The 21,485-nt window shown below is 39.6% G+C and overlaps 1 protein-coding gene across 7 annotated transcripts in view; it reads right to left on the bottom strand.

Annotated features, from left to right (window-relative positions):
* Nucleotides 1-21,485, bottom strand: part of LOC149185503 (PTB domain engulfment adapter) — a 268,676-nt gene that overhangs the window by 111,411 nt on the left and 135,780 nt on the right. For 3 of the 7 annotated variants that reach the window (XM_089410705.1, XM_089410702.1, XM_089410707.1), the window contains exons 3-4: nucleotides 3,973-4,155; nucleotides 3,742-3,762 (exon numbers count right to left, since the gene is read on the bottom strand). In XM_089410705.1, coding sequence (XP_089266831.1) covers nucleotides 3,742-3,762; nucleotides 3,973-4,155 — 204 coding nt within the window. Of the gene's footprint in view, nucleotides 1-207; nucleotides 269-3,697; nucleotides 3,763-3,972; nucleotides 4,156-21,485 lie in introns of all 7 variants that reach the window. The other 4 variants (XM_089410704.1, XM_089410703.1, XM_089410706.1 and 1 more) reach the window with 4 other exon arrangements.

Raw genomic sequence — 21,485 nt, forward strand, 5'->3', positions numbered from 1 at the left:
ATGAGGGTTTGGACAGTGAAAACCCTTTAAAAAATTTCGAAATTTCTCCGAAAATTGAAGACTCCAGGCAGCAGTAGAAATAAGGACCAAAAAACCCTCCAAATTCTCCAGATTAAATTGTCTCCGATTTATTTATGAAATCCCTGCAGCCCTGCAGACTTTTCTCCAGATAAAAATTTAAAACCCTGGATTGCAAAAACGATGCACCTGCAAAGGCTATTTTCTGGGGCCAAATCTGGCTTCTCACACACAAAATTTCTTCTCAGACCTGCAATGGGAAAACAAAAACCCAGAAAATATATGCAAGGATTAAAAATAAAATCCAACAAACCAGCTACAAAATTATAGTATTTACAGATCTAAGGCTATTTAGCAGCCAGATTTGTCAAAAATCCACAGTTATATTATCAGAATTTAATTTTAATGTGAGACACTTCAGAAAACCCTGCATGCATTCATAAAAAATTTCAAATGATAAGCCCGGGATCAAGAACTGGCTGGGCTCTTTCAGAAAACACAATCCGGGAGTTGGCTGGTTCAGCCGAGAACTTCCCCTAACGCCCGGTAAACTCAAAACTAAGATTTCCTGCACAGCTTAAAATCAACCATTAACATAGAGGGAAAAAATGATAGTGAAATCCAGATCAAATGGAGATACCTGCCATTATATTTCAGAATCTAAACTATCATTCAAACCCCAGAGATCAGACAAGATACCTGTGCCTGAATCAATCTTCATCAAGCTATTATCGATGACTGAAAATAAAATTATGCAGAAAAATAAATCATCTTACAGCATTCTCAGAAGAGTAACACCAGCAAGATTTTTAACCCCAAAGTCTTTCTTTATTGCACAAAAAATGACTACAAGAGAGCTTTCTTTAGCACCAAACTCTAAGATCCAATCTTGATCTCAAATGACCCCTAGCACCGTATTTAAAGGAAAAATTCCCAACAGCTAGTTCGAGTGATCCATGTCAAACTAATCTCGACCATTGATGAAGATCAAGATTTTTTTTAATCTCGTCCGTCGAATTTTTAAATGCATTTTAATATATTAAAAAATTAAAATTCTGCATTTATTTACTCAAAAATTTGACTTATTATTATTATTATTATTATTTTTTTTTTTTTTAATTATTTTTTAAATTTTATTATTATTTTATTATTATTTTTATCTATTTTTTAATTAATTAATTTTTTGTTTTTGGATCCTCGAACTTAGCCTTTGGAAAAATCACCTAGGACTTAGGACTTATGAGGGGATTAAAACATTTTCTAACCCTCAAGACACTTTACATCATGACTTTTACAATTTTACATCTCAAAGGGGAAAACCCATTTGACATAGACCCTCATAGACCACCCAGTTCTGCGACCAAATATAATCTAGCAGATCAACACACTAAGATTCCTCTAAGATTCTAATGACAAAATTCATTCTGGATTTGGGGTTAAGCTGAAGGAAAACTCTACCGATCATGGATCGGTGAGACAAAAAACCTTCCGGAACGTAGATTATCACTAGAAAATTAGGTCCACCTAGGCAATTTACATACATGACTCAACTTTGCTAAGATTATTTACAATTCACACATGCAGACTAGGTTTACAACATAAATTGATCAAGTCGACGATGATTGTCGAATGGCATGGACACGTCAATCAAGCATTATCCCTTTTGCGAAGAAAATGGGGTGTACTGCTATGGGAAGTTGACACGTAGTGGTCAACATGAGCCAAACCAAAGAAAAAAAAATGATTGATGATCTACAAATGAGGGTCACTTGACTTGTATTTATAGCCATCCAAAGGTGTCCAATTTCCTTTTGAGTCGACCTGTCCTTTTGTGCACATGTGGGTTTCCATATTAAAAATATTTTTATCCTTTACCACAATAAATTATTCAAAGGGCTAGGAGGGGTCTTTCTTAATGACGAAGGTTGTCTAATGGAGGGAATTTGTCCCTAAGCTGCCAAAAATTAGCATTTCATTGCCTCAAGGGAATGTGCAATTTGATTCCACAACTGATTGCGCAGTTTCCTATCACAAGGGGTTGCGCAGTTCACTCTGACAAGGAGTTGCACAAATTAACTGTCACAAGGGATTGCACAATCCCTCAGATCAAGGCATGCAATCAATGTCATCAAGACATGCATAAGCCTATCTTCACAAAATGTGCATTGTCTATCTTAAGAAGTTGGACAACTATTGTCGACAAGGAGTGACTATCATCATGAAGTGACCAGTAGTTGTTTAAACGAATGCATAGTTATGATATCACAAGCTAGGCATGAAAGAGTGAGAGGTTGCGACACTTAGGACTTCAAGAAGAAAACCTGATAATTGGAAAAATAAGACCAAGGTTGGGCTTAATAAATTAAAACGATAGTTCTCAAGACCAAAGGGAGTGTCCAAAATCAAAGCATGAGAAAAATTTTGGAGGGGTATTGTAGCAGCTACAACAAATGGACAACAAGTCGAGGCGGGGATGTTATATTCGGACAAATCTCTTGAATGGGATATATCATTGTCTATTATTCTTGTTTTCTCCTTGTTTTAGTCTTGGCTACGTGATAGAATAGAGGCAATAAAGAACTGTTTATACTACTTTTTGATAATGGATGGTTGTAAGATCAAGGATACATTCTAGCATGGATACATTATAGTAAAATTCTAGAAGATTAGGGGGATATGTTATGTTTTCCTATATGTTGGCAGTTTGAGTCTGGAGACAAATATTTTTTAGTCACTGAATATTGATATGTTGGTCAGACACTATTTTTTTAACCGGGCACCTGAAAAATGTGATTTTCCATTCTCTGAAAAATGTGATTTTCCATTCTCTCTAGAATAAATATTGCAATTTTTCTTCTTTGAAAAAATATTATGTGAAATGAAATAAACTTGCTTAAAATAAATACGCATAGCACAAAACATATATAATGTGAAATTGAATAAGCATGTACAACACAAAAAATAGACTTCAAACTCATCAATACTTGGTCTTAAAGAAGAATGAAGTTTTGTGAATGTCTTATTGATCATTTCAACTCGATCTTATAATAGAATGAAATTTTTGTGAATGTCTCAATAATCAGTTTTAAGAGTAGAAAATATATATATATATATATATATATATATATATATATATATATTGTTTTGGTTGTATACATTTATAAACTAGTAGATTGAAAAAAAGCTTATAGATAATAGAAATTACCTAGAGAATACTAGTATAATAGCAAAAGTTAAATGAATCTAACAGTGAGTAGAAATGCCAGTAAACATTAGATTGTCTTGTGGGGGATATTATAGAATATTCAATAGAATGCTACTGAGATAACAAGCTGCAAAATAGGGAAAATAATAGCTCCAAATCAAAATTTCTGCCTATGAAGATGAGGAAAGTAAAAAATTCATTCATAAAAGTCAAATTATTAATTTTGGATATGTTTATAGGCTACAAAATATTCTCTACTTAATAGAATTTTTTTTTCCCAAAATATCCTTTGTAAATCATGAAAATGCAAACATATTTGTGATTAATTTTTTCATAAATTTACTAACTCAAAATAATAATGTAAATAAGAAAAAAAATTGGTTAAGAAATTTACAAAGATTACTTGTAGTAACTGAATTATAAAACCATATGATTGAGAGAAAATATTAAATTTCCAATTTAAAATGCCATTACCTAATTTGTTATTGCCTTTAAGAATCCCAATATATTATGCTCACCTGCAACATGCTCAATAAGAGCTTTAACACAGCAATCAAGTCAAACCACTAGCGTTTCCCCAATTAATGAAAATTTTCTACCATGACGAAAGTGTGATTTCATATTTATTTTATAAATTAGTCTCAAAAATTGTTAAAAATATCCAAGTTCATAAAGAAAGAATTATGAGTACAAAAGTACTTGGGGAAAAAAATGTCACTAAAGTAAATAATATAGAAGAGCATAATTACCATTCGTATAATGTCGACAATCATGTTCTCCCAACTTCAACTCAGTGTCCCAACGTTGGTTAAAGATCCTAGCCTCAGATATGCAAATCTCTTTTCTTGCCTTTCCTATCAACCAATGCCTTTTTGTGGGCAATGCGGACAACTCCCTTTCTTGTACAATCCCTAAAGCAACCAAGTAATAACCTACTCATTTATGTTGAAGATATTTATCAATTACATAAAAGATAATTCATTTCCATCCAGGACACCTAATGTGCAATAAGTCCAACATGTCTTTATTTCAAAAGCATGAGTTGTCAAAACTTTTTGTAGTTTTCACCTTTGAAAATTTATCACCAAAATGCCTAACAATTCATATAATATACCAAACAAGCTAAATTCTTTGCATGGACATATAAGTGATAAAGTTTTAGGGGCAATAAAAAGCATGTAGTCTTGACTCTTAGACAACGATATAACTACTAATACATGGTCATTAAAGAAGATTGATTAGCTATATACTTAAGAGAAAGTTCTTCTGAATTGATTGGAAAAACGCAATATCAAACTTTCATTTCATAATGATTTAAAACCTTCCAATGATTTCGAAGCATGTCTAAGGAGTGGGATATAATACCATCCTACCACATGTTATTTAAGAAATATAATCTTTAACACATATTACAAGACATTAATTTTGTGTATAAAACATCTACCATAAACCTATCGCATAATTGTTCGTACCACTTGTCTAAGACATAATGTGGGATGGTACTCCACAAGTGAAGAAGATTTCATAAGCAGGGTGCACATTTGGAGAAATATTTCAATAAAGAGATAGCTACCCTTTGCAGTAAAATTTTTGTGGGTGTTCAAGAAGCAAGTTTGGAAATAAGTTGTAGGGGAGTTACAAATGGGCCTGTTACCTTCCACCTTATACTCGGTGATAAAATCTTTAATCTACAAGGTACAGCTCAGGGAACTAATAGGGAAGTTATCATTGTGACCTAAGTAACCTATCATCTTCACTTTAGGCCAACTCTCCTCTAGGTATCCTAGTAGGATTTTTAAGAAATAGAACATAAGTCAGCATAATAAGAGGACTTCACATAAAAGGATTTAAACCATATTTAACATTTGTATTGATCTCATGAAATCAATTTATAGTACAAGGATTTACCCGCTTCTAAATCTAGATCTCATTGACAACTCATCGTTGGATAATGGTAATACCACAACAATATATAAGGATAACAACTCATAAAAGAGTGTTCTCGGACTTTGTGATTATCTATGCACGCACAATCTGACATTCCCACCGCCCCCTTAATCACAAGTTTGAATAATTATACCATTGGATAACATGAACTAGCGCATAAACTAGTATCATATTTAATCTTCAATCTAAAAACTTTGAATAGAACTTCAATGAAGATATGCTTGAAAATCCACCCATATGGATGGTAAATGGTTCATCTGAAATGAATTTTGAAAGAGAATATAATTTCAAAAAGTGAATAGCTACCATGTCTCAACATTCCCCTAATAACTTGGTGAACAAATAGGCTCACCGTTCTACTATCAATGAACAAGTAGGATCACCATTCTGTTGATTCTTCATGACCTTCTAATATGTTAATTACTCCTAATGATTTCTTAATTTAATCCTTCTTGTGTTTACATTCATCATTAAGCAATTACACAGAATATCTCAACAATAAAACAATAATGATAGTAGGATCATGAAGAGACAATGAAACACAAAAAAAATTACCCTGGGAAAACCATAATTAGGGAAAAACCCAACGCCCTATTCTTAAAGAAATTGTTCAATTCAACAAGAAATACAATCTGATTTTTCCAGTCAAATACAATCAAACCGATTAGCAAACAAACCCAAGGCAAACATGGTCAAACAAATATATTTTTGGCCCTCTAGCCTGCGGCCCTCTTTGCAACTTGGCCCAAGGCCCTACCTGCGGCCCTCTCTGCAACTTGGCCTATTCTATGACAAACTAAAATTTCAGCTTCCTTCTAGGACTTCTCCCACAGAAATTCGTCCTTCAATTTTTCCCTCAGAAAACTCCCATTTTTGCACATATGAACAGAAACAATAGTAGATGTTGATTATCCACAATTGATGCCTTGAGGAGGAAGTCGAGTGCCTTTATATAGTGAACTAAAGATCCCAAATAGGTGTGTCATGTATGTTGGCCGACTTGACTTTTTGGAGGAGTCGACTTGACTTTTGGAGGCAAAATTTTGAAATTCAAATTTTGGATCTTCCTTCTTTTAATTAGAGCTGACTTCAAAACAAAAATTATATTTTATTCTTTTGTAATTTGTGGGAAAATACAATGAATGAAGACCGTGTTAATTTTTCAAATTGTTCTATGTTGTATCAATTACTTTAGCCCAACTCAATACTTCAATTAGCAATCTTTCCAAATACAATTAGTTTTTCCATTCATCAACAATAATTGACGATAGAACAATATATGCAATGACAAATGAAACAATCAAAATATCAACAAGAGACCCCAGATTTGGTCAAGGACCAGGGAAAAACCCCACTAGGGGGAAAACCCTTCGAAAAATCTTCTATTAGATTGTCATAAAATGTTCAGCAGAGAGTAAAATGAGCTTAATTCAATATCATCCAATAACCCAATCACATTCAGAAATAATATTCTAGCATCAAGATATATCAGAGACAAATTTTCCTGTCTACGGTCAATTGCGGTCAACAGCGGCCAATGGTCAAAACTCAATGAAACTTCCCAGTCGCATGGATGAGGAGTTGTGTGTGCGACTGAAGTTTTCCAGTCACTCCCTTAAGCTTGTGATGCCTGTGACTGTGGCTGAACCTACCTTGTGGCAATCCAACGACTGTAACCCAAAACCCTAGGTCAGATGCAAACTTTGGACGCCATAATTTCAGACCTTTGCGAACTTCTTTTGTCTTCCCAACCTCAGACCTGTGTGAACCAATCAATGAAAAAGAGAAGATGCTTAGTGATATCCAAATGAGCTTGAGGTCACTGTTGATTTGGGGTAGCATCGGATGTGCTCTAGCCACAAAATTTGGTGGAGAGGTTGGGGCACATGAGATCTCCAATACCCAGAAAGGGTTTGGGCAGATTCTAAACAGATCAGGAGATATTAAAATAATTAATATTTTTAATGGAGTCCCTAAGTCTAAACTTAGGGAAAATAAAATATTAATGTGTATTAATATGAATATGTGTTAGAGTGGTCCAAAAGACATGGATCAAGCCAGACCTAATCTTAGCCGTTGATTAGGGACTTAATCTCGGCCGTTGATATGTCAACGAGAAAAGTATAAGAGGAGGCTTGAGGGTCACTTGGAGAGCACACCAGATGATCAGTGATTCTATTCTCTAGAGCGTAGTTTGCTAAGAGACATAGAATTAGTGATCAGGAAAGCAGTTGAGGGGCATAGAGTATAAAGAAACAGAGAAGGCAGAGATTGTGCCGGGAGAGCAGCGCAACAACCAAGGAGTGTGACGCAGAGCCAGCAAGGGCACACGCAGAAGCAGCCAAGAGCTGCGCAGAGCACCGGAGGGGCCAGCGTAGCTGACGCAGAGGCTCCCAACGCTGACCTAGAGCCTCTTAGGGCTGACGCAGGGCCAGCGCTTGGCTAGGAGAGGCTGACGCAGTCCAGATTGGGCAAACGCTGGGATTGCAGAGCAATTTTGTGCTGAAGAGCTGCCAAAAGGGTTTTCCGGGGTTTTAGCCAGGAGATTTCTCTCAAACTGTGAGGTATAGTTGCTAAGGAAATTCTCTGTTGGGTAGGCCAGTTTTGGCACCCAGATTGTACTCTGATATTGCTTAAGAAGAAAACCCTCAGATAGCTGCACTGGTTTTCCCGCATTGGGTTTTTCTGGGGACATTGGTCCAAAAATAATGGTGCCATGTGGTGTGTTTGTTCTTGTTTCTTTTAGTTGCTGATCTGTAATATGTTGAGCATGCACTGGTGTTTATTTTCAGTATTTACTTTGTAAATAACTTGTTAAAGGAAAAATAACAAGTAGGTAGGAATAAATCAGAAAAAGTGCATGGAGGGTTTCTAAGCTAAGTAAACTTAGAAACTTCAACATGGTATCAGAGCGTGATTGCAGATCATAGGAGGACTAAAAGACATCAGCCGAGCGGAGCAATAGCAGCAGAAAACAGTTGTCCCGAGGTGACAGAAGTTGTTTCTAGCAGTGCAGAAGCCAAGGAAGTGTGACGAAGAGCCACGCAGAAGAAGTCGGGAACTGCGCAAAGCCTTAGAGAGGCCAGCGTTACTGACACAGAGGGCCAAAGGGCTGACGCAGGGCATCCCAAGGTTGACGCAGACCCATCTAGGGTGACGCAGAGCCAACGTGAGGCAGAGAGGGGCTGACGCAGTTCACAGAGAGGCAGTTGCTGGGGTCTAGAAGGCTGCAGGAATATTGCAGAGTGGAGTTGGTGAGGTACTGTAGTCAGAACAATACCTGATAGAGCAGGGCCAGAGGAGTTGTTACCGAGGGTTTCTAGCCGAGGAACCCGGATCAACAGTGCAGTTGCACAAGACGATCAGAGTAGGGGGCATCTCGACAAGCGGCAGAAGGATTTCCAAGAGGGAAATCAGGACTCAGAGGGAGTCCAGAAGAGAACTTCCAGACGGGAAGTAGAGACTCAGAGGAGTCGAACAGAGAACTTCCAGGAGGGAAGTAGAGGAGCATCATGGCACTACACGGGGTAAGAGACCAGGATAGACTGGACAGAGCATCGAACTTCGCAGTCTGGAAGGCAAGAATCTTATCAGTGCTTGACAGGAATCGTGTCAAGAACTTCACCTTAAAGGTAATAGTTTTCCCAGTCAACCCCAATGAAAATGACAGGTACTAAGAGCCGATGGTGAGGGCCAAGTGCATTATCCTTGACGGGGTCAAGGATCATGTGGTACCACATATAGTCGAGAAGGAAACGGTAGTTGAGATGTGGGAGAATCTCAAGAACCTGTACCAACATACTTCTGTGCAGAGAAGAATGCTGCTCAAGAACCAGATGAGGTCGTATCAGATGAAGAAGGTTCAATCAATTAACACCTTCCTCGGAGGACTGAATGAGATCCGAGGCTAGTTGACTACTATAGGAGCGACACCGGATCAGGAGCTTATGGTGAGGACAACCCTGAATGTTGTCTCAGAAGATTGAGAAGTGTTTGTCCAGAGTATCCTGGGCAGAGGGACTCTCCCACCTTGGGACGAGATGTGGGCAACTCTTCGCTAGGAAGAGATCAGACGGAAGTCGAAGACGGGTACTAGCAGCAAGGGGATCAAAGTCAAGCAGGAGGAGGAAGATGCGGCCCTAGCATCTGAGGGAAAGCAGGAGAAGCGGAAGAAGAAAGATCTCTCCAAGATCAAGTGCTTCCACTGTGGGGAGCTGGGCCACTATGCGACCCAGTGTCCAAGGAAGAAGAGTAAGGGAGAGTCTTCCGAGACTAAGGCAGCGCCAGCACAGGCAGAGAAGGAAGTTTTGATAGACGATGACTGTGCCATGAGTGCACATGCGCCACTTGAGAAGAAGTGGGGAGACATCGAGCTGTAGTCAAGTGGACTACAGGCGATGAGGGGCAGGATCCTTGAGGTACCCAGCCTCTTGGATTAGACCTTGCTACGGGAGCCCCGATGAGGAGTAGCAGGACTAACTAAGTGGGTAGAGACGGATGCGGATGGAGCGGCAGAGAGAGCTACAGTGCAAGAGTCCCGAGACAGCACAAAGCTAGCAAGTTGCAGCAGTGCGAGAGGCATGGGAGTGTTGCACCAGTGCAGGATGGCACAAAGAGGTGTGCAACAATGCGAGATGCAGGGAGTTGTTGCAGCAGCGTAGAGGTCAGAGAGGGAGCACTTGTCAGCGGCAGAGGAAGCTTCAGCATCAGTGGGTGTCTCTAGCCTAACAGGAAGGTCAGTTGGGAGATCAGTTACTTACTTCTCAGTAACTAAGTTGCAGTGCAGCAGTGGGCAGCACGATACAGCTTGATGAGAGAAAGTGCAGTGCGGATGCAGTGCCGGGAGAAAGGACCCGCAGCAGCACGGATGCAGAGGGAGTTGTCGTACAAATGCAACAGTGGCAGTGGCAAAACCATGGGCAGCAGTATAGGAGGCAACAGTGCAGAGGATGTTGGTTAGGAAGGCCTAGCATCAGCACAGGTACCGATTCCGGTTGATCAGAGTAATACGCAGTGAGGAGTATTGTTAGAGCACAGTCCTCGCTAAGATGGAGTGTTGATTTGGGGTAGCATCGGATGTGCTCTAGCCACGAAATTTGGTGGAGACGTTGGGGCACATGAGATCTCCAATACCCAGAAAGGGTTTGGGCAAATTCTAAACAGATCGGGGATATTAAAATAACTAATATTTTTAATGCAGTCCCTAAGTCTAAACCTAAGTCTAAACTTAGGGAAAATAAAATATTAATGTGTATTAATATGAATCTGTGTTAGAGCAGTCCAAAAGACATGGATCAAGCCAGATCTAATCTTAGTCGTTGATTAGGGACTTAATCTCGGCCATTGATATGTCAACGAGAAAAGTATAAGAGGAGGCTTGACGGTCACTTGGAGAGCACACCAAATGATCAGTGATTCTATTCTCTAGAGCGGGGTTTGCTAAGAGAGATAGAATCAGTGATCGGGAGAGTAGTTGAGGGGCATTGAGTACAGAGAAACAGAGAAGGCAGAGATTGTGTCGGAAGAGCAGCGCAGCAGCCAAGGAGGGTGACGCAGAGCCAGCAAGGGCTCACACGAGGCCACGCAGAAGCAGCCAAGAACTGCACAGAGCACCAGAGGGGCCAGCGTAGCTAACGCAAAGGCTCCCAGAGCTGACGCAAGGCCTCCTGGGGCTGACGTAGGCCAAGGAAGGCTGACGCAGGGCCAACACTGGGTTAGGAGAGGCTGACGTAGTCTAGATTGGGCAAACGCTGGGGTTGCAGAGCAGTTTTGTGCTGAAGAGCTACCGAAAGGGTTTTCCGAGGTTTCAGCCAAGAGATTTCTCTCAAACTGTGAGGTATAGCTGCTAAGGAAATTCTCTGTTGAGTAGGCCAGTTTCAGCACCCAAATTGTACTCTGATATTGCTTAATAAGAAAACCCTCAGATCACTGCACCGGTTTTCCCGCATTGGGTTTTTCCGAGGACATTGGTCCAAAAATAATGGTGTCATGTGGTGTATTTGTTGTTGCTTCTTTTAGTTTTTGATCTGTAATATGTTGAGGATGCACTGGTGTTTATTTTCAGTATTTACTTTGTAAATAACTTGTTAAAGGAAAAATAACAAGTGGGTAGGAATAAATCAGAAAAAGTGCATGGAGGGTTTCTAAGCTAAGTAAACTTAGAAACTTCAACAGTCACTTGTATTTATAGGCTTCCATAGGTGTCCAATTTGCTTTAGGGTTGACCTTGTTCAAATGTGCATATGCAGGCTTTCCTTCATAAGTACACTTTCCCTTGTCCGATTTGAGTGATCTTTAGGTTGATTTTGGTCCTCTCAAAAAGCAAAATTCAATGCCATCATCATCTCCATCAAATGAGTTGTCCAGAGTGGAATTTTACCATAGTTGCATATTTTTAACACTCCATGTCATCACAATTTAAGTCGATAATTTTTAAAGCATTGACAACGGGAGTGTTAGCGCCAATTTGTAATAAACAAGGTTAAAGTGCTGACAATGGGAGTGTCAATGTTATAGTTGTTGGAAACACTGAGAGGCGGGGGTGAATCAGTGTTCCTTTCAATTAGTATTATTATTAATCTTTCAGAGAATTAGTTAATCTTAAATTATTATCAGTGTTTGTACAATGATAGCAGTAAACAAAAGGAACACAAATGAACACAGTTTTTAAGGTGGAAACCCCCTCCGGGACAAAAACCAATTGAACGCTTTTCTAATAATTCTTTAATCTTCAACTCCAATTGAAAAGAAAGCTCCAACTTCCTAAAATCTAGAAAAGCATTCTTCTCCAACTCCCACTGGATGGACACTCCAACGGCCGAGATTCTTCAATAGTCAACTGAACGGATGCCCGAACACCCAATGAGCTACAATTCACCTTAGCACCACCCTACCACCCTGAAGTTTTCACAGTTTTGAACCTGTTGGTGACTTCATGCACCAGCCTAGCACCACCCTACCACCCTGAAGTTTTCACAGGCTTGAACCTGTTGGTGACTTCATGCACCAGCCTAGCACCACCCTATAGAAGAATAAAAGAAGAATGGACTCTCGTACCAAGGAAAATGGTCCACTTTACAATGATATAGAATGATGTAGAAGAAGAAGACACACTAGACCATAACCCCAACTATGACACAACCACCTAATGATGATCCTCGACCTCCCGAAATTGCATCTTCAACTCTTGGCAGATAGACACTTGTCCAACTTTTACAATGATGCTTTTACAATGACTCTGTAATGTGATGAACTTCTTGATGTTGTTCTGCACCTCAATTGCTGCTCTTGTCATGCTACCCTTTCTCACTCTTCAGAACATTAGATTGTGCATTGAGTCTTCTCTTGATGAATATATAATACCTCCAAAAATTCTTCAAGGAAATACCCATGACATGATAATAACAAAACTTACCTCATCCTGCAGAGCATATGTCAGTGCTAAACAAAAACAACAAATTAGAATACAAAGAACCTAATGCAATTAAGAGATGAACATGCATATATAGAAAATACTCACCTGGAGCTTACCTCTGCTGCATCATTTTGCTGCACCTTTCTCTTTGCTGCCCCAGAAAGTATGGTCCTTTGCAACCCTTGACAACACTTTATCTAGTTTTTTTCCCTTTCCTTCTTGGAGCACGATATTGAATCTGATGTATCTCTGTGATTTCAGATCCCCAATATGTGATCTTCGGTCCTGTAGTAGCCCTCTGAGTCTTCTTTCCAATGCCACAAGTCTGACCCGATTTGGATTCTTCAAGGCAAAGTTATGCCCAATCTCTCACAATGACCTAATTATGGACTAGTTCAGTAGAGCGAACTTGTATGGCATGCCACGTGTCACTGTTTCCTCCTTCGGCTCTGAAATTGATACACAGAAAACTACAGTCCGTGCACTATCTGCCACTTTTTACAGAATTCCAATCTACTTCTCAGAGAGAGAGTTATGACGATTTTCCCAAGGTCACCTCTTTGAGATGAAATTCGGGAGCCTGCAAAAACCCTAACTTCCACATATCATATATCCGAAAATATAGCGAACCAAGATCTTAAATTCGGTCATGACGTTCATCAAGATTTCGACTCAAATGGGTTTTAATTTCAGCATCTAAGACTTCGCAGAAATAAAGTTATAGCGAAAATGCCACGATCACTACTTTTGGAGGATATATGAGATTTAGTTTTATAGAGTTAAGAGGGGCTTCTATAGAGAATGTTGGAGGAATTTTAGGAGCTTAAAAAATTATTAATTATTGACTATTCAATGACCAAAATCAATTATAAATGCCATGCCACAACCCCATGGGGTTTTAGCCCACTAATTGGGGTTACTAACTTCAAACATGAATATCTCTCAAACCGTGAAGAATTACTTGGTGTGCCATATATCAACGGAAACATCTTGATCCGAGTTGACTCAACTCTCGGATTTAACCAAGATATTTTGCTTTTGGGATGTGATTAGAATTGCATTTAAAATGGCATAACGGAACATAAATACATGCTGTAAAGAAGAAGGAACATGACAAGAATCAGCAAAATATAACATAAGATATTGATAACGGAGTTCGTCCAGGAGGGACTACGTCTCCAGGCCCCGGTGTCAAGATGGTGTAGGCCGCTGCATTAAGTGCTGGAAAGAGTGATGATGTACATGCATGTGTTTTCTCTATCATACAAGGAATATGCCTTCACGCGGGAGTGGCTCCAAGAGATGTTCCGCTGCAGGAACTCTCATTCACTAAAGGACTCCTATCAGCATGACATAATTTCACGTATGGTAATAATGAGCATCCCGCCAACATGGCATCAAAGGGATCTCAACTCAAACATACATGGCGACACATGAGTATCCCATCAACATGACGACAAAGGGATCTCAATCAAAACATGACGATAAGTACATCTCACATCAAGAACAAAACAAGATCCCACATCAAACATCAAACAGGGATCTATACAACACTATGCATCTCAAGTGAAGAGACAAAAGTACATGATCAAACTGCATATACCTCACATCAAGGAGTTATCTGAAGAAGAGGATGATAAATTGTTGGATCTAGCTGCACCATCAATCTCGTGGCGTCAAATATCATGGAAATGACTACTCGCACATTGAATGCTGACACTTGCACTCCACTTTGAAAAGTGGCCGAAAAAAGAAATGATCAAATGGAAAATCTGATTGCACCATCAGATTCGTGGCATTGAATAGTGTAAAATCGACTGTAAAATTTCTAAATTCTGACAAAGTGGAAATCTGGGGCTACAAGAATCTTTTAGATTCCCTCTAGATTCCTCAAAGATTCCCTCCTCCGCATCATCTGAAGATCTGCTGCTCAGATCAGAATTTTGTCTGCGCCATCAAGTTCGTGTTGCTGAGAGGTGTAGGATTGACATAAAATTTGTCCAATTTGGACACTGGCAAAACATTGCCTCCTCTGAAAATTTGGCTCAATCATGGTTCCGCCTGCTCTTTTCCAAGATCATGGTTCCACCTGCAAATATTAATTAAAAAATGTTGTCTCGATTTCCGTGCCGTGTTCTGCCTCCTGGAAATGCGTCATGGTTTCGTTCTCCGTTCCACACCTCCATTCTCAAATCCGCCTTCGTTCTCTCCCCGATCACACTGAAAGACGGGTTTAAATATAAAATGGGCGGGGGGATTAACTAAGAGGTAAAGTTGGTGTGTTGGTTAGGGCGGAGTGGTGGAGACGAAGAGGTCAAGGGGATCAAATCCCGCCTCCACCAAAATACACATCGTTTCGTTTTAATTTTGTTTCATTACAAAAACAGGTGCAGTTTGTTTTGTTTTGGTGGCGCGTTTGTTGTATTAAATGGCATAAGGTTGCAATGGTCGTTGGTGCGTATTAAATGCGTGGAGCATTGTTTGGTTGGTTGTATAAAATGGTGGTGGAGTGTGAGGGTCCCCGGGAGGCGGGTCGGCCACACCGCCGGGCGGGTTCGAGCCCCGCCACCCTCGGTTCAACACTTGGCAAAGTGGGTGGGGCACGATCCGAGCCCACCGGAGGTGGCCCGCCCGCCATATATGTAATATGTTATAGTTGTTATATGGTTGGGTGGTCGGCGAGGGTCATGGCCCGTCGACCCATATTTAATATTATTTTTTGTTATGCCATGGTTTTGGGTCCGACGGGGGTGGCGGGGGTCATGGCCCGCCACCCAAATTAATATATTTTTATTTTATTTTTTAAAACATAATAGATTTTTCGATTTTGTCTAATATAGGGGATATTAGACAAATTAACGATCCAACAAATTCACCCGCTTTCGGGAGCTAGGTTTCATGCCCCGGGGTCAGTCAAATTGTAGGACACTTAACCCTGGCCCACAACCCAACTTTGACCAAAACTTTGACTGGCTCGTTCTCCCTCATACGAGCTCGGATTTGAGTCTTGTTCACACCGTTGGAATCAAGGCGACGAACACTTCGATCTGGTGTTGGTTTCGGAGTGATCTAACCACTTTCAATTTTGACCCTTTCTGAATCCTCTAAGACTTCTGCCTGTGTCTAGAGCCACCTGGATCAATCCTCCCCACTGAGGAGCTTTTGGTTTTGACCCTTTCTGAATCCTCTAAGACTTCTACCTGTGTCTAGAACCACCTGGATCAATCCTCCCCACTGAGGAGCTTTTGGTCCTCCAAAAGCATGAAAAATAATCTGCAACTTCTTTGTACCCTGTCTGCACTTACAAGTATCTGATATGTCACCCTTCCTTCTCCTTCACCTTTGTCCTTCGGAGCCATAAGCAATGAGCCAACACCTGCAACCTCTGCAAACCTGTAGTACAATTCTGCAAATTACATGCTTGACTTACATGACCAACTAATGACCCAAGCATCCCATACTTGCCACGAGTTTATAACACATACTCGGTGGTCAAGTTTACATCAAAATGGAAACAATACCCCAGCTATGAAAACAAGGCCAAAATATCATTGTTGCTTCAACAAGTGATTTACAAAAATAAGGCCAAACACTATTGTTCCTTTGACAAGTGATGGAAACACGACATCACTCTCACAGTTTATCATGCAACTCAAAATAAGACCAGACATCATTGTCGCTTAACAGGTGATGGAAAACACATCATCACTTTTTCATCTTAAAATGCAACAAATGATTTACAAAAGCACGACCATGACAAGCTAACATATCTAGAAACCATTTTTCACTTATCGATGTGAATGAGTCATCCCCCTGTGGTGGTTTTGCTTGTCAAACAATTGTTTCACCTGGTTCATGCACTAACGCTTTGTCTTTAAGGTGCTACTCTGGATGGAGCCTCTAACATGTGGCTCTTTGGTGGCCACCTCTGTTGCAATCACTGCAATACATCTTCTTCCTCCAAATCTGTTTAACATGTTTCTTTACCTGTTGTTGAGGGGTCTTTCATGCCTCCTCCTTTTGTGTGTTGCTATTCTTTTCCAACAGTTAGAAAATGTATGGTTATGTAATCCACAAATGGTACATGCTTTTCGATGCCTTGATTTATGTCCATCATTAACAACATGATTATAATTGAAATGAACATTCAAATATTGAGACTAGTTATACCTTTCCTTGCCGTCTCTGGTGTCATTATGGCGATGAGAGCTTGCCTCAGCTCCTTCCCTGCAATGGGTACTGCCATGGGATGATGGGGATGTGTTCCCATCATTCCCTTTCCTCGACGATTTTGACAATGTTTCGGAAGAATCTGACACCTTCAAGCATTCTCCTTCGGTGTATCCCAAGCCTGCAAATCGAGGTCTCTGCACAACCTCCATTGGTTGAGTTATGCCTTGGTTATTAACACCAAGTTCTTCCTCCTTGTACCTCATCCTGGTAAGGAACCTCATGTTTGTCCCTGTAATTGGGATCTCCAAATCTCCAATAGAAATCATACTATGTGAAGACAAAACTGAAAGGAAATCAACATATTTTACCTCCACTGTTGAGTTGGAAAGAACTGATGAGGGTTTCTCATCATCTGTTGTTGGTGGTTCGCTAGCTATCTTGGCGCATTCCCCAACTTCTTTTCCAACATACCCAAGTCCTGCCTGACGAGGTAATTCCTCTACTTTGATCGGGTTGATAATGCCTTGGCCATTAATGCCCAAGCCTTTTCCTTCATACCCCATTCTCTTCAACAGTTTGGAGCCAATTCCTGTGGTATGATTTTCAAAAACAACGAAATCATCATCAGGACACATACATGAAGATGGAGAACTACTTTTTACCTCACATGGGTCACGCTGCAGCTTTTCCAAGACCTCGTCCTTTTCTTGCAGCTGTCGTAGTAGACTATGTTTCTCCTCTTTCTCTTCTTGTAGGAGCATTTTCAATTCAATGTTAGGAAACCAGCTCACAAAAAGATAGAAAAGATAAATCAATGCCTTAGAATTCAGCCTCTTAGAGGGGGCAACCTCCTTTACATTACACAAATGAACAATTCTTGGATGATACAAATAACTAAACCTCCCTTCTATATATAGGAGTCTAAGGGGTCACAATATAATCAAGCCGACATAACAGTAATAACATAAGGGCAAAAAATAACAATAGTGGGTTTCTATGGGGCATACTAATAACAATATGGGAACAATAGGGGCACAATAATAACAATAAGGGATACAATGACAATAGTAATGGGGGAATCACTAGTATTATAAGGGCCTAACATGCCCCTTTCCTTCCGAAAAGCACTGTCCTCACGCTTGAGTAGTTTTGGATGCTTTTGTATAAAATTCTCATCCTCCCATGTGAAATCTTCAGCGGATAAGTTCTTCCACTTGATGAGATACTCCGAAATTGATCGATTTCGTAGTTGTCGAGTTCTTGTTTCTGTGACTGCTTCCAATATGATTTTTCCTTCATCGTCAAGTTCTAGCAATATTGTTTGAACTAGGAGCTTGTCACCTATAACCTTCTTTAAACATGAAACATGGAAAACTAAGTGCACTCGGGAAGCTGCAGGAAGCTCCAATTTTTATGCCATAGTACCAATCTTTTGCAACACCTTGTACGGACCATAATACGTTGGTGATAATTTATTATCCTTCTTAGCTTGCTTGAGGGACATTTGTTTATATGGTTGTAGCCGTAGGAATACCCAGTCACCTACATCAAAACTTCTTTCACTGCGATGTTGATCTGCCTGTTGTTTCATTCTATTCTGCGCCAGCGTGAGATTATCTTTTAAGAGTTGGAGAACTTGTTGTTGATGCTCGATGTGATGTTCCACTGCTTGAACCTTAGAATTTTCTCTTAAATATGATGTGATGGATGGTGGATGATATCCATAAAGTGCCATCAATGGGGTCATTTTCGCTGCAATATGGAAGGAAGTGTTATACCACCATTCAACCAGAGGCAACCATTTGACCCATTGTATTTGTTTATCAGATACAAAGCAACGAAGATATCCTTCCAAACATTTGTTTACTATCTCAGTTTGCCCATCAAATTGAGGATGATAAGATGAGCTATGAGCTAACTGAGTACCGAGACAAGAAAATAATTCTTTCCAAAAATTTCCAATGAAAATGGGATCTCTGTCGCTTACAATAATCTTTGGGTTTCCATGTAGCTTTTGAAATGTTTCCATAAATGCAGTAGAAATTGTACTGGCTTTAAATGGATGTGATAATGCACAAAAGTGTGCATACTTGGTAAGTCTGTCAACTACCGCCGTGATGACACTCTTTCCTTCGAACTTGGGTAAACCTATGATGACATCCATTGAAACCTCCTCCCAACGTTGGCTTGGAATGGATAAAGGTTGTAATAGACCTGGGGTCTTAATTGTTTTAACTTTATTTTGTTAGTAAACCAAACATTTCGCCACAAACTTTTGAATATCCAATTTAAGGCCATCCCAAAAAAATCCTTCTTAACCCTGTGGTAAGTTTTTAAAAATCCTGAGTGCCCTCCTAAGGCAGAAGTGTGCAATTCCATAAGAATCTTTTGTTTGAGTTAGGAATTCTTACATAGGTATAAACGATCTTTGTACCATAACGAATCATTTTTCCAGCTAAATGTATCAGATGTACTGGGATCTTGTTGTAACTTTCAAATGAGTGCCCACACTTCTTCGTCATTCTTCCATTCCTCTCTTGCTTTGTTTATCCAATCTGGTTGGATAATAGAAATGGCGCACAACAATGCTTCCACATCCTCATCATTTCTTGAGAGTGCATCTGCCACAACATTTTGCTTCCCTTTTTTGTAGATGATTTCAAAGTCATAACCTAACATCTTTGTGACCCATTTTTGTTGCTCTTTAGAGGATAATCTTTGTTCTACAAAGTATTTAAGACTATCATGATCCGTTTTTACCTTAAAATGTCTTCCCATTAGGTAGGGTCGCCATTTCTTAGGTGCATGTAGTATTGCCAACATTTCCTTCTCATAAATAGCTTTGTGTAAATACTTTCCCTTGATTGGACGACTTTCGAAAGCAATGGGTCTTTCATCTTGCATTAAAACAGCACCAATTCCATTTCCTGAAGCATCACATTCCACAATAAAAGTTTTTGTGAAGTCCGGCGTAGCTAAGACCGGTGCTTCGCACATTGCCTCTTTAAGATGTTCGAAGACCTTTGTTGCTTCTGGAGTCCATGAAAATGCATCTTTCTTCAATAATGTTGTTAGAGGTGTTGCTATTCTCTCATAATTCTTAACAAACTTGCGATAATACCCTGTCAACCCGAGAAATCCTCGCAAATTCTTTATGGATGTGGGGATTTTCCATTCCTTAATGCCTTTAATTTTGCTAGGGTCTACCTTAACACCTTCATGAGATACAATATAACCCAGATATTCCACCTCTTGTACTCCAAAGAAACATTTGGAGCTTTTTGCATATAATTGTTTCTCCTCCAATAGTTTGAGCACCATGTCAACATGTTCAACATGATCCTTCCAAGACTTGTTGTAGATTAGTATATCATCAAAAAATACTAACGCAAATTTTCGAAGGAAGGGTTTGAAAATGGAATTCATCAAATCTTGAAATGTAGAAGGTGCATTGGTAAGGCAAAAAGGCATGACCAAAAATTCATAATGCCCCTCATGAGTTCTAAACACCGTTTTCGGAATGTCTTCAGTCTTCATTCTGATTTGATGTTATCCTGAACGAAGATCCAACTTGCTGAAGTAAATTGATCCATGCAATTCATCCAATAATTCATCAATGACAGGAATGGGAAATTTATCTTTAATAGTGAGCTTGTTGAGCTCCCTATAATCTGGATACATGCGCCATGATCCATCCTTCTTGTGCACCAATACTACTGGAGCAGAGAAAGAACTTTGACTAGGTTGAATTATACCAGCGTCTAGCATTTCTGCAACCATACGTTCAATTTCACTCTTTGGGCATAGGGATATCTGTACGCCCTAATGTTTGGAGGAACACTTCTTGGAATCAAATGAATAGCATGATCATGATCACGAATAGGTGGGAGATCTTTGTGAGTCTCAAATACCTTGGAATGATTGTCCAAGACTTTTTGGAGATCTGGAGAAATAAATGATTTTGATGTGGGAACCTCTAGCGAACATAATTGTGCAATTACACCTCGTTGTTCTTTCTTTAGAAGCTTTGTCATACCGTTAGAACTTATTATCTTTCCCAGTGTCCCTGCAATACCCCTTAATTCAACTTCCTTTCCTTCTGCACAAAATTTCATGAAAAGTACTTGAAAATTAAAAGTTATTGTACCCAAGAGTTGTAGCCATTGGACTCCTAGTACAACATCAGCACCACCCATTGGAATGGAAAGCATTGGGCTATTCAATACATATTCTCCCATGGATAGCTTGATATTATGGCACTTTCCAGAGCAATTTATGGTTCCTCCACTTGCAACCATCACTTGACACTCTAGTGCTGGATATAGGAAGCAATTCAATTCCTTTGCTATCTTACAATGAATAAAATTATGGGTACTTCCCGAATCAATCAACACTATTACCTTTTTCTTCTTGATATGTCCTTCTATCTTGATAGTTTGAGGAGTGGTAATTCCAGCCAATGCATTACAAGATATGGTCGGATTCATTTCTTCTTTATCTAGGGTTTGTTCCTGAAGTATATCCTCTTCTTTTGACATTTCTTGTTCATTTTCTTCCTCCTCTTCACAATCTATGTAGAATAATTTCTTCTCAACGCACTAATGACCTTTAGTGTATTTGCTATCACACTTGAACAAAACCCTTTTGCTCTCTTTTCTTCCAATTGTTGTGGTGTCAACCTTGTAGGTTGTGGAAGGCTAGGGGCAACAACACTTCCATCTTTATAAT

This window comes from Pinus tabuliformis, chromosome 3_1 (genome assembly GCF_031772625.1).
Source record: "Pinus tabuliformis cultivar Carrire ecotype Pingquan chromosome 3_1, CPIR1, whole genome shotgun sequence".
Lineage (NCBI taxonomy): Eukaryota > Viridiplantae > Streptophyta > Pinopsida > Pinales > Pinaceae > Pinus > Pinus tabuliformis.